This window comes from Marmota flaviventris, chromosome 14, assembly GCF_047511675.1.
Source record: "Marmota flaviventris isolate mMarFla1 chromosome 14, mMarFla1.hap1, whole genome shotgun sequence".
Classification (NCBI taxonomy): Eukaryota; Metazoa; Chordata; class Mammalia; order Rodentia; family Sciuridae; genus Marmota; species Marmota flaviventris.
Genome location: NC_092511.1, coordinates 83,315,983 through 83,326,808, shown reverse-complemented (window position 1 = coordinate 83,326,808; position 10,826 = coordinate 83,315,983). Strand labels below are relative to the sequence as shown.

Here is a 10,826-nt window from a genome sequence, read left to right as displayed (position 1 = left end):
CAGGGAAGACTGTCACATACAGTCTGCCGTCCATCCGTCCATCTGTCTCTCCCTCCTTGCTTGCCTGAGTCCACCCATGCAGGCACCTGCCCAGTGGCCCGGTCTACGGCCGCCAGACCTTCCCTCCAGCCTGGCAGCTGCTGGCCTGCCACTGTCGAGGGGGGCCGTCCTGCAGACCACCCCATGACTTTTATCCATTCCCAGTGCCTCGCTTCCTGCAGTGTGGCCATCTTGGAGGGAGAAACATGCCCAGTTGCCTCCCTTCACCCGACCCAGGCCTCTGGACGCTGCAGCGGCAACTGGGGGTGGACTGGCTGCTTTGTTGGGCAGGTGGTGCTGGGGGCCTTGGGGCTGTTTGGGACTCTGCCTGGAGGCCCTGCTTCCTTGATGCTGAGATAGCAGTCTGGCCACTTTTGAAGCCCTTCTCATGCTTCTAGAAGCCACTTCTTCTGAAGTGGCCTTGGCCTTGAGCTGGCAGATTTGATTACCAGTCGTGTCACAATTTTGTGGAAACAAGAGTCCGAGCTCATCGTGAGGTCTGGGGTGACGGCAGGTCCTGCCTCCTAACTCCTCGGCCTTATTTATAACATGCCTCAACTTTCCAGGCCATTGAGGTTTCTGGACGCGTGAGCCCCGGACATGCAGGGTGGCCCGCCCGGAGTAGCTGTCTTTCCTTGGTCCCTCTTGCACCCTCCAGAGCAGAGGAGATACCCGCCTGTCTGGCTGGCTCCTCCCTTCGAGGAGGGCAGGGGGCTGGGAGCACAGAGTGGGACTGGCTGGTCAGTGGGGTCTGAGGCTTCTGAGGGACAGGGCAGCGGCTGGGCTCCGCTGATAGTGTGCAGGAGGCTGGGGAGGGACCTCTGCCTCTGCCTCAGGGTCATGGCTGCTGTAGACGCTGTGGCCAGGGGAGAGCCGCAGGAGCCCAGCCAGGGCTCCAAGGGCCTGGCCTCTCCAGACCCGATGCAGAACTGGTACCAGAGGTGAGACGGGCACTGGGAGGGGCTGGTGGGGGCCTGGGCCTGGGACCCCCACAGGGCAGAGTGGCACAATGGCTCCTCTAAGCTCACAAGTGGGAAGAGACCCCCACAGACAGACCTTCCAGAGGTCCCAGCAGTTCCCCTGTCAGGCGGAAACTGACAAGACACCCCACAGGGAGTCCCCACCTCTTCCTGCCTCCACAGGGGCCTCTGTCCTTCACCCCTGACCAAACCTGTTGACCTTGGACGCAGTGGCTCCAGTCCCGGAGGTGACAAGCCCCCACACTGACAGCTGTGTGTCCTCACTCCTGGGAGTGGGGGAGCATGACGTGTCCTCCATGGGAGTCAGCAGCATGGCTCCCTGCTCACATCTGGACCCATGGGCACGTGCTCCGGCCTGCTTTCACACGCTTGGCCTGCCCTAGGACACTCTGGGCCCAAGGAGCCCTAGCCGGCTTGACTCACTTCCCCCTTATTTCTGCCACTGCAGGGGTACCGGGGCCCTCTGATGGGTTCCCACTAGCAGGGTCGGGGACTCTGAGGGACTCATGGGTGAATCCCAACATACCCTTCCCCCTCCAGGATATTTGTCCATGCAGCCTGGCGCTGGGGAAGATCTAGTGCCTCAGCTTCGTCATGGACTGCACCCTGGCTGGTGGGGGGGCTGGAGCACAGGATACCTGAGGCCTGGGCAGAAGGGGCAGGCAGCTAAGCACCAACCGTCCGGTCTGCCTGGGTCCTCTGTAGCCTACCAGTCCCCTGCCTTCGAGGCACTGTCCTTTGAGCTGTGCTGGAGCGCCTGGTTTGCACTGGGTACCCACATGAGTTCCTGCGCTACTCCTACGACCCCTCCTTCCCCACCAGGTGAGGGAGCTTGGCCAGGTGGGAGGCTGTGGCCAGCCCTGGCACCCCCTCCCACAGTCCCCATGCCGTATCCCCAGGGGACTGGTGTTTGACGCACTCTATGGGAAGCTGCTGAAGGTGCATGGCTATGGGGACATGCTGGTGGCTGCCCATGGCTTCACCCTCCTCTCAGAGTAAGGGATGGGGTGGGGGTGGCTAGAGGTATAGAAGGGATGGCCAGGGCCTAGGCCACCCTCTGGGAGGTACCAGGAGGGAGCGTTGGCTGCACCCAGCCCCCTCCTCCCCAGGGCAGAGGTCTGAGCTTTGACCCCAGCAAGTTCATACAAAGGGATGACCGTCAGCGCTTCACGTCCACAACACGCTCTGCAACCTGCCCGGTGAGGGCTGCTGGGGGCGGGGGGCGTCCTTGCCAGCTCTGGCCTGAGGGCGGCTGCCTCACTCCCTGGGCCGGGACTGACTGGCTTCTCCGTCCCAGAAACCTATGGCTGCCTGGTGGACGATTTCGCTGGCTGCTCCCGATACACCAAATGCGTCCCCTGCCCTGCCCAGCCCTGGGGTGACCAGTAGGACACTGCTGCTGCCCAGCAGCCAAACCCCAAAGGGGGCCCCACAAGGGGCAGAGGCCCTTCTGAGGGCTTGGGGGACTCTGGGAGCTTAGGAGGAAGGCCCATGCAGGGGGCACCCAAGCCTGTGGCCTGTGCTGCCCCAGGGGAGCTCAGCACAGTGGTCCCTTCAGAACGGCTGGGACGTAAGCCCAGTGCAGGGCCACTCAGGGTCAGTGTTGGTGGTCCCCTCGGGCCTGCTTACCAGCCTCCCCTGTCCTCTCTTGGCCTGTCCCAGCTGTGACACTGGCTATCAGCATGGGAACCTCTTCATGTCCTTCCGAAGCCTCTCCCAGGATGTGACTGAAGCTATGAATAACGTCCACCAGTCGGTGAGTGGCCCAGCACCCCAGGACCTCGGCCTGCCTCCCTTGGCTTTCCTGGGCAACCTCGAGGCCCCCAGTCCCCGCCGCCTTTGCCCTCCTCCCACTGAGGACGGTGGCCTGGTCCCAGCCCCTCCTGCCCGGGGTGGAGACGGGCAGGCTGTATGGAAGCTCTGCGCCTCCTGCAGGGCTGTCTCAAAGAGAGGACCCTGGAGAAATACGTGGCGCAGGACGTGAGTGGCCACAGGTCTGGGGCTGCGGCTGTCCCCCTGCTTTTCCAGGGCGCAGGCTGCCCAACCCTGGTCATCTCCCTAGAGGTTACACGGAGCTCTGATCTGCTGCTGCTCTGGGTCCCCTGGCCTGGAGCCCACCTGCTCTGGGAGAGTGGGCTGTTCAGCTCCCAGGGGGGCTGAAACCCTAGAATGGTGTCCGTCTTTGCCAGGCGCGGATCCCTGTCCTGCTCGGCAAGATAAAGGAGGTTGGGAAGGTGTTTTTGGCCACCAACGGCAGCTACCAGTACACGGATGTGAGTGTCTGTCCCACTCCCGCTGGCACCTCGGGCCCGAGTCACGGCCTCGGAGGAATGAACAATCCCACCGTCTCTCACCCGTGGCCCCAGGAGGCCACAGTGGGGTGAGGGCAGAGGCAGGTGTAGCCCCCTGGCTCCGCCCAAGCTTGTGCCCTGACCATGGCCTGCCCCTGCCAGGCCATCACGACTTACCTGTTTGCTGCTGGTGAGGTGAGTATCCTGGGCTGGGCTGGGGGGGCTGGGCGAGGGAGGAGGGGCCAGGCCTCCCCTCTGTCCAGCCTCCTCCGAGTAGGGGCAGACAAGTGAGTGGTCATCTCCATGGCTGGCCTTGCTGGAGCTTCCTGGTGGGTGAGGGCAGGATTACTCTCAGCTTCCTGGGGGTCATAAAGAGGCAGTCAGGTGTTTGGGGAGGTCTTGGGGGGGTAGGGCAAGTGAGGTGAGAGTAAGGAGGGCCAGGGGAGGGGAACCAGTTCAAACCCTGGACACAGGTGTGGCTGGGCCTTGCTGTGTATGTGTCTCTGTGTGTGACATGTCCCTGGGCCTCTCTTTTTGCTCTGTGAGGAGCCCTGGAGGCTAATCTAAGACCCCCACAATGCCCAATGCCCACCTCCAAGGGCACCTGTTGGGCCCCCTCCTGAAGCCCAGCTTGGTTGGGGGTGCTGAGTAAGGGGAGATCTCCTGGTTCCTGGGCCCACAGATGTCTCATCTTGCCTGAGGCTGCCACGGGGGATTGGCAGGGTCCAGTTTCCCAGGCTGTGTGTGTCCCCTGTGTCTGCACATGCCTTGCCCCCTGCCCTGCCCCACAGGCTGAGGACACAGCCAGGCCCTGGAGGTCCTGCTTCGACCAGATTGTGGTGGACACACAGAAGCCCTGCTTCTTTGCAGAGGGGATGGTCCTGAGACAGGTCAACACGATAATGGCAGGTGCTGAGGTCCTGTCTACCTTGACAGGTGGTTGGAGGGGAGACTGCCCACTCTTAGATGTGACCTGTATGTGTCCACTGCCCTCTGCTACCCTGTCTGTCCCTGAAGGCACGGAAGTACTTCAGGGCCCCACAGTATCCTTCCTCCCTCGACCTTGCCCCCGAGGCTGCTCCTGCCAGCTCTGCCCAGTCCTCTTGACCGGCACAGGGGCTGTGGTTCCTTGGCTCAGGCCCACCTCTGCCCTCTAGGACTCGGGGAAGCTCCACGTGGGCACTTATACTGGGCCCCCCCAGCACTGTGCTGCCCACTCTGGAGGTACAGCTCTCGCGGTGCCCATGTCCCGCAGGCACACCTTGGCCAGGGTCCATCTCCCAAGCTGCCTCAGCAGGGAAGGAGTTGTGTCCTCCCTCTGTGGGGCAGGCTCGTGAGACGTGGTGTGCGAGCTACTTGGGGTGCGGGGGAAGGACATCCTGTACATTGGGGACCACATCTCTGGGGACATCATCAAATCCAAGAAGCAGCAGGGCTGGCGGACTTGCCTGGTGGTTCCTGAGCTGTCCCGAGAGCTGGGCATCTGGGCCCGAGAGAAGGGTGAGCCACAGAGACCAGTACCAGCAGAGGGTGCTGGTCATCCACGCTGCCCAACCTCCTTCCCCCTTTTCCTCTGGGGGGTTGGTGGCGACCAGGAATCTTGTCCACTCTGTGGTTTTTGAAGGTGAATCTATTTAAAAACAAGGAAACAGACCAGAGAGGTAAAGCCGGTTGCTCAAGGTCAGCCAGGTGCTGGGTGCCAAGCTGAGATTCATTCCTCATCTTCTTGCTCCAGATCCGTGAGGCTTTTCCGGGGCTGGGACTTCCTTCCTCACATGGCCCTCCCTCTGCCCGAGGCCTTTGGGTTTAGAAGGTACAGGCTTTCCCACCCAGGAAGTACTTGAAGTCACCCTGGGGCAGGGGTGCTGTGAGCAAGACAATGTTTGTTCTGTTGTTCTGAGCGTTGCTGGGTTTGAGTCATTGCCCTGTGACTTCATGAAGTTCACCTGACTCCCTGGATGTCTTGATCACCTGTCCTACGGAGCCTGTGTCATCCCTATTTTGCTCTGGGCAAAGTCTTAATCTGACTTAAGGGGTCATGATATTACAGGTGGGGGAGCAGAGACCCCTGGCTGGGGCCTGGCAGACCCCGCTGTCACTCACCCTATTGCTCCCTGTCTGGTTTTCAGAGAGGTCAGAGCGGCTGAAGAGCCTGGACACACACCTGCTGATCTGTACCAATAAGAGCTCTGGCCTCTCTGGGGGTGCGGGAGGCTGGGAGGAGAGGGGTGGAGAGCTAGGGTCCCATGCCCAGGCCTGGCAGTGAAGTGAGCCAAGGGCTCTGGAAAACCAACTGTGTTTCAGGCTGGGCTTCCCTAGTAGACTGGACTATGGGACCTGCTGACCCCTTGAGATACTCATCTTCTGAGACCTCTAGGCCTTTCCCAACCCACCCAGCATGGACCCACAAATGTGCACACCCCATCCCTGCACCCCCACTGGATGCCTGTGGGTATCCTTGCCCCTCCACAGCAGCCAGGGAGGTATGTTCCCCTCCTCCACGGGTCACATGTATGTACCAGGCATATGTATGGAAGCATCTGTGGGCTGCAAAACATCAACTCCATCAAGAAGGAGATTCAAGTAAGCGCTGGGTGGTGAGTGAGGGGGACCAGCCCAGTAGGGGAGGAGTCCCAGGAGCCCAATTGTCTGAGTCTCCTCAACCTTGTCCAGTGCCATCTGGCCTTGCTGTCCAGCGCGTCCCCTGCTGGCCAATACTGAAACGGCAGTGGCGTGCTCTTGAGGAGGGCTCAGTCCACAGGCTTGTTTCTGCCCTCTGTCCTGCCGTTTTCTCAGCCCCTTCTCTAGGAGGGCCTGCCTGCTGGGCTGGGTCTTCATGTGGCCACCTCCCCAGTTATGATCCAAGTCTGCTGTTGGCCAGAGATGGGGTGTGAGAAAACGTGATTTAGTACCAGTGAGCTGATGGGTCCTGGGAAGAGAAGGGAGGACATTGCCATGGCTTCATTGACTTACTCGTCACTAGAGCTGGGTGGTCCTCACAGCTCAGGCAAAGGAGTCATGCGGCCCGGCAATCCCAGGCCCAGCTGGGACCAACAATGAGGGGTTTTGCAGGCACGAGACACACGAAGCATAGCCGTCTGCTCACCCCACAGTCTTAGGAGGTGGGCTGGCAGGGACTGTCATCCTTCCTTCACAGATGAGGAATCAGGGCACAGGGAGGGGGAGATAGGTGACCTTGGGGCCTGGGAGGCAATGTCCCAGCTAGTTCTCCAGGCCCCGAAAGCGGGGCCCAGTTGTGCAGTGGGGGGCTGCTGGGGGGCCCTGGGGCTGGACAGGGGGGCCTGCCCAAGTTCTTATTGTCTGGCTGTGGGTTCAGTCCTGGGTGACCACTTTCCGGGACCAGGCAGGTCACTGAGAGGGAAGCCTAGAGTGAGGCCAGTCGCAAAGTACGGAGCTCCCCATTCCAAAAATGTGCTGTCTGTGGGATTACAGCCTTGAGCTCTTTCTCTGCAGGTGGACACAGGCCTGGGTCCTCAAGGAGGAGAGGGTGAGAGAGGGCCTGGTCTGAGCAGGGGTGCTTGCCCTGAGGGTGGGCACCCAGTGCCATGGGGGTGCAGGTCAAGGTGGGCTGGGGTCTTCATTCATGTGCTGCCTCTGGCCAGAGGTTCACCCGGGAGCTGGACCTGTGCTAGGGCACCATGGGCAGCCTGTTCTGCTCTGGCTTCCGCCCAACCCTCTTCTCCAGCCAGCTGATGCGCTACGCGGACCTCTACACTGCTACGTGCCTCAATGTCCTGCGGTTCCCACTCAACTTGCTGTTTAGGGCCGTCCTGGAACTGGTAGGTCTCTGCCGAATCTTCCTGGTCCTCCTGGGAAGAACCCATTGGTCCCCAGCCCTGCCATGAATGTGCAAGTTTCCCCAGATTCAGTCCCCATCTTCCAGACATAAGGGGTTCAAAACCTTGCAGATATCTGTTTGCAACTAAAAAAGCAAAAAACAAAACAAAACACAAGATTTAAGTTTGCCTAGAAGTTGACTCTGCTGGGGACACTCCTCCTCAGGCCCAACCTCAACCCCTGCTTTAAATGGAGACCCACCTCCTCACCAGTCCCTTGGTAGTAATGCGGCCAGTCACAGGGAGGAAGATCTGCTTCCACCTCCGGAAGCACAGGGTGGCCTCCAAGGAGCAGGCAGCAGGTGGTACAGTAGAGGCTGCAACTCCCCCGACCACCCCCAGACCAAGCATGCCCCTGGGCTAAACTCCGGGTGGCTAGCGGCAGCGGGCAGGAGCTGAGCAGTGAGGGGCTTCCCTGGAGCGCACACATGTCAGTCTCCCAACCAGCCATCATGCTTCCCTCTTCTGAGATGCAGAGTCTGTGGCTAAGGATCTGGACTGCAGAGTGGTCTTCAGGATTTCCTATCCCTTCTTTCCCCAGTTGCCTTCCAGATGTTTAAGAGGGGACCATTTACTGGCAATTGGCTATATTTCCTGCCCTGGGCTGGGTACTCTTCAAAGATTCTGCTCAATATATCCCAGCAGCTGGATGCAGTGGAGCACACCTGTAATCCCAGCGGCCTGGGAGTCTGAGACAGGAGGATCATGAGTTCAAAGCCAGCCTCAGCAAAAGGGAGGCGCTAAGCAACTATGAGACCCTATCTCTAAATACAATACAAAATAGGGCTGGGGATGTGGCTCTGTGGCTGAGTGCCTCTGAGTTCAATCCATAGCACCTCCTGCCCCCAAATCCCGGCAAAGAGAGTCTTATCATCCTCATTATACCACTGGTGAAATCAAAGAGCAGAAGATCTACAACACTTGCTATCACCCAGAGAGACCACAGGGCTTGGATTTGAACCCAGGGCTGTCCAACTCTTCTGTCCCCTGCACTGGGCTGTGTCTCCCAGAAGGGCTGGGCTGGAGGGCTCCCACTGGCAACACAGGGTTGGGGGTTCCCAGGTGTAACCACCTGTGCTGTTAGCATAAGTAGAGACCAGAGAGAAGAAAGGGCGCCCCAAGTGGCCAGGTGAGTCATCTAAAGAACTCTGACCTTGATGGTGCTGGCTTGAAATAGTCAGGTTCAGTGGTCAGAACCCTCCTCCCCCTGCTGACCCTCCTGGGCTCCTTCTGCAGCTGTGGGCTGGGGACTCTGCATACCTGAGGAATCCTGGGCACCTTCCCACCAAGGGAGTTGCTCCATCTCCACCTGTGTTTGTCCCTACAGATGCCTCATGAGACCATCATGGAGCAAGAACAGGCCAGTCTGGACCCGGCCTCCTGCTTGCTCTCCTGTAGGCAGAGGGTGAGTGGCCGGGAGTGGTGGGGGGAGCTGCCTTGCTGGGCTGAGGACCTCAGAGGCCTGGGGCTACCAAGGGCTGGATCATTGAGAAATCTACAGGGGCTTTTTTTTTGGTTTTCAACTGGAGTCATTCTTGAATACTTGTGTAGAAATACATATTATTATAAATGGATTTTCTTTTCATTTCATTTATTATAGTTAGAGCATTAAATTGATAATTTGAAATTGTGGAGATAATTATTTATGAATTTCAATTTAGACTAGAAAAGGGGGAAATTTAAATATTGACTTTCAAAATGGGGCATCAGGACGACAGGCCACAGGTTCTGCCCAACAGGGCCGAGCTGCTATTGGTGCCCTGCACCTCTGCAGACAGCTGCTGGCCCATCCCCTCACAAACCTTTCCCTCAGGTGCTCCAGGCGGCCTTTGGGGACAGGGAGGACCCGTATTTCAGATCATTTGATGTATGGGCCGAGACAACCGCTATCATGAGGGGCAGTCGTGGTCCCGAACCATGTGCAGGGTCCTTGCTGCCAGCCCAGCTGTCCAGCTTGATTTTTAAGATGTCACCTTTAAGCTGGGCGGTACCCGGCTTAAAGGTGACATCTTAAAAAATGTGTTCTCTCACCCGCGTGTTTCGATCGCCCCCTGCTGGCCAGAAGGCAGAGAGGCATGGAGAGAGGTCTGGGGAGCGGTATCCTGCCCGGCCCAAGCCCAGCCCAAGCCCAGCCCAGCGCATGCGCTCTGTAATCAGGGTGTCAAAAGCTCTCCAGACCCGCTCCCGGCTGCCAGTCCCGAGCTCTCGGGCGGTGGGAGCGCGGGCTGCGGTCCCTCCGGCCCCTTAGCCCTGGCTGGGGCCACTGGGCGGAAAGGTCCACGGCCGCTCTCTTCCTCCTGCCAGGCTGCAGGCCAAGAGGGCGCCGCGGACCGGCGGGCGGCGACGGCGACCCCGTCCTGGACTAGGGCTTGAGCTGCTGTCCAGATAGCCGGGAGTCACAGCGGGAGGGGCAGTTGGTCGAAGCCTCCCCACGGGCAGTTTTAGACCGTGGAGACCTGTCTGGCTCAGCCCTGAGCTGCGGGGCCCGGCCAGCGTCTTTATTTCTTTTTAAAAATACTGTCTCTATCACTTCGATTGTCACATAATGAGAATAAAACCGGACTGGCTGAAGATTGCCTCCGTGACCTTCCCCCAGCCCCGGTCCAGACGGCCAGTTCGCGGTGCCTGCGTCTGGAAACGCGGAGGAGCCCTGACTGCTTCACTGCTCTGTGCCCTTCACCGGTTCACTTCGCTCCTACTGTGGCTCTGTCCCCGGTGCTGTGGGCTGCGTCCCCTGAGGCTCAGCATGGACCTCTGTTGGGAACGGCAGGGCGCACCTCGAGGCGGGGGCGGGGGGGTGCGTCTCGTGCTGCTGTTCCCTAGTCTCTCTTGCTGCGGTCGGCAGCAGCGGGTGCGCTGGCATGTCTGAGGAGAGCAGGCCAGCGCCGGGTGTCCCCTCTGAGCAGGTCCTGTGCATTAAGAGGGGTGCAGGTCTGGCGGGCCAAGGTTCTGTGGCCAGGACCAGACGGCTCTGGCCTTGTGTCTTCAAACACTAGATCCTCTTGGGGGGCTGGAGGAGGGCATTTGAGCAGGAACATTGCACAGCTCCCAGTTCAGGTCTTTGCTGAAGTGTCGTCCAGGAGCCAATACTACGAAAATCCACCCTTAGAATTCCTGCCCTGAGTAGAGGGAATACAGAAGAGGACTGAGGGATAGTCAGCAGATGAGACTTGGGGGACAGGGAGGGAGGGGGAGAGAGAAGGGAAGAGAAGGAATAAGGAGGAGGAGGGGGAGAGGAGAGGAGGAGAAAGAAGGAGAACTGAGGGAGGAGGCTAGAGGAGGGGAGGGTCCCTGCCTCTCTTGGGCTATACCTGCTCTCCCCTGGCCCAGTAACCTCTTTCTCAGGACTTGACTGTTTACATTTGTGAATTTGAGTCCCCACTAGACTCCTGGGGTCAGGCCCTTCTGGCTCACCACTTATCACTGGCACCCATAGGGTGCTGCACATTTTCTTGAATGAAGAAGTACCTAGTTAACCACTAGGAGTCTGCTTGGAGAACTGTGGGAAGGGGTGGGGGAAGTTCAAGGAGCTCTGGCTTAGAATTCTCAGCTCCTGGGAACCTGTCTGGGACAAGAGAGGGCGGGAGAGTGGGACAGTCACTTCCATGTGGGGCCACTCATTTAATGGAGGTTTTCTTTATGAAATCTGATGTCACATC

General features: G+C 59.3%; 1 protein-coding gene across 1 annotated transcript; it reads left to right on the top strand.

Moving 5' to 3' along the window:
• The first annotated feature begins 879 nt into the window (after positions 1–879).
• On the top strand, positions 880–9,540 carry Nt5dc4 (5'-nucleotidase domain containing 4). The gene is given in 20 exon segments (XM_071601261.1): positions 880–980; positions 1,560–1,570; positions 1,573–1,632; positions 1,725–1,763; positions 1,766–1,841; positions 1,919–2,032; positions 2,143–2,190; positions 2,267–2,368; positions 2,682–2,775; positions 2,955–2,999; positions 3,209–3,292; positions 3,473–3,505; positions 4,102–4,227; positions 4,468–4,534; positions 4,640–4,810; positions 5,440–5,514; positions 5,708–5,762; positions 5,833–5,893; positions 8,495–8,572; positions 9,472–9,540. Coding segments are annotated over 20 exon segments (1,509 nt in total).
• Positions 9,541–10,826: the final 1,286 nt, after the last annotated feature.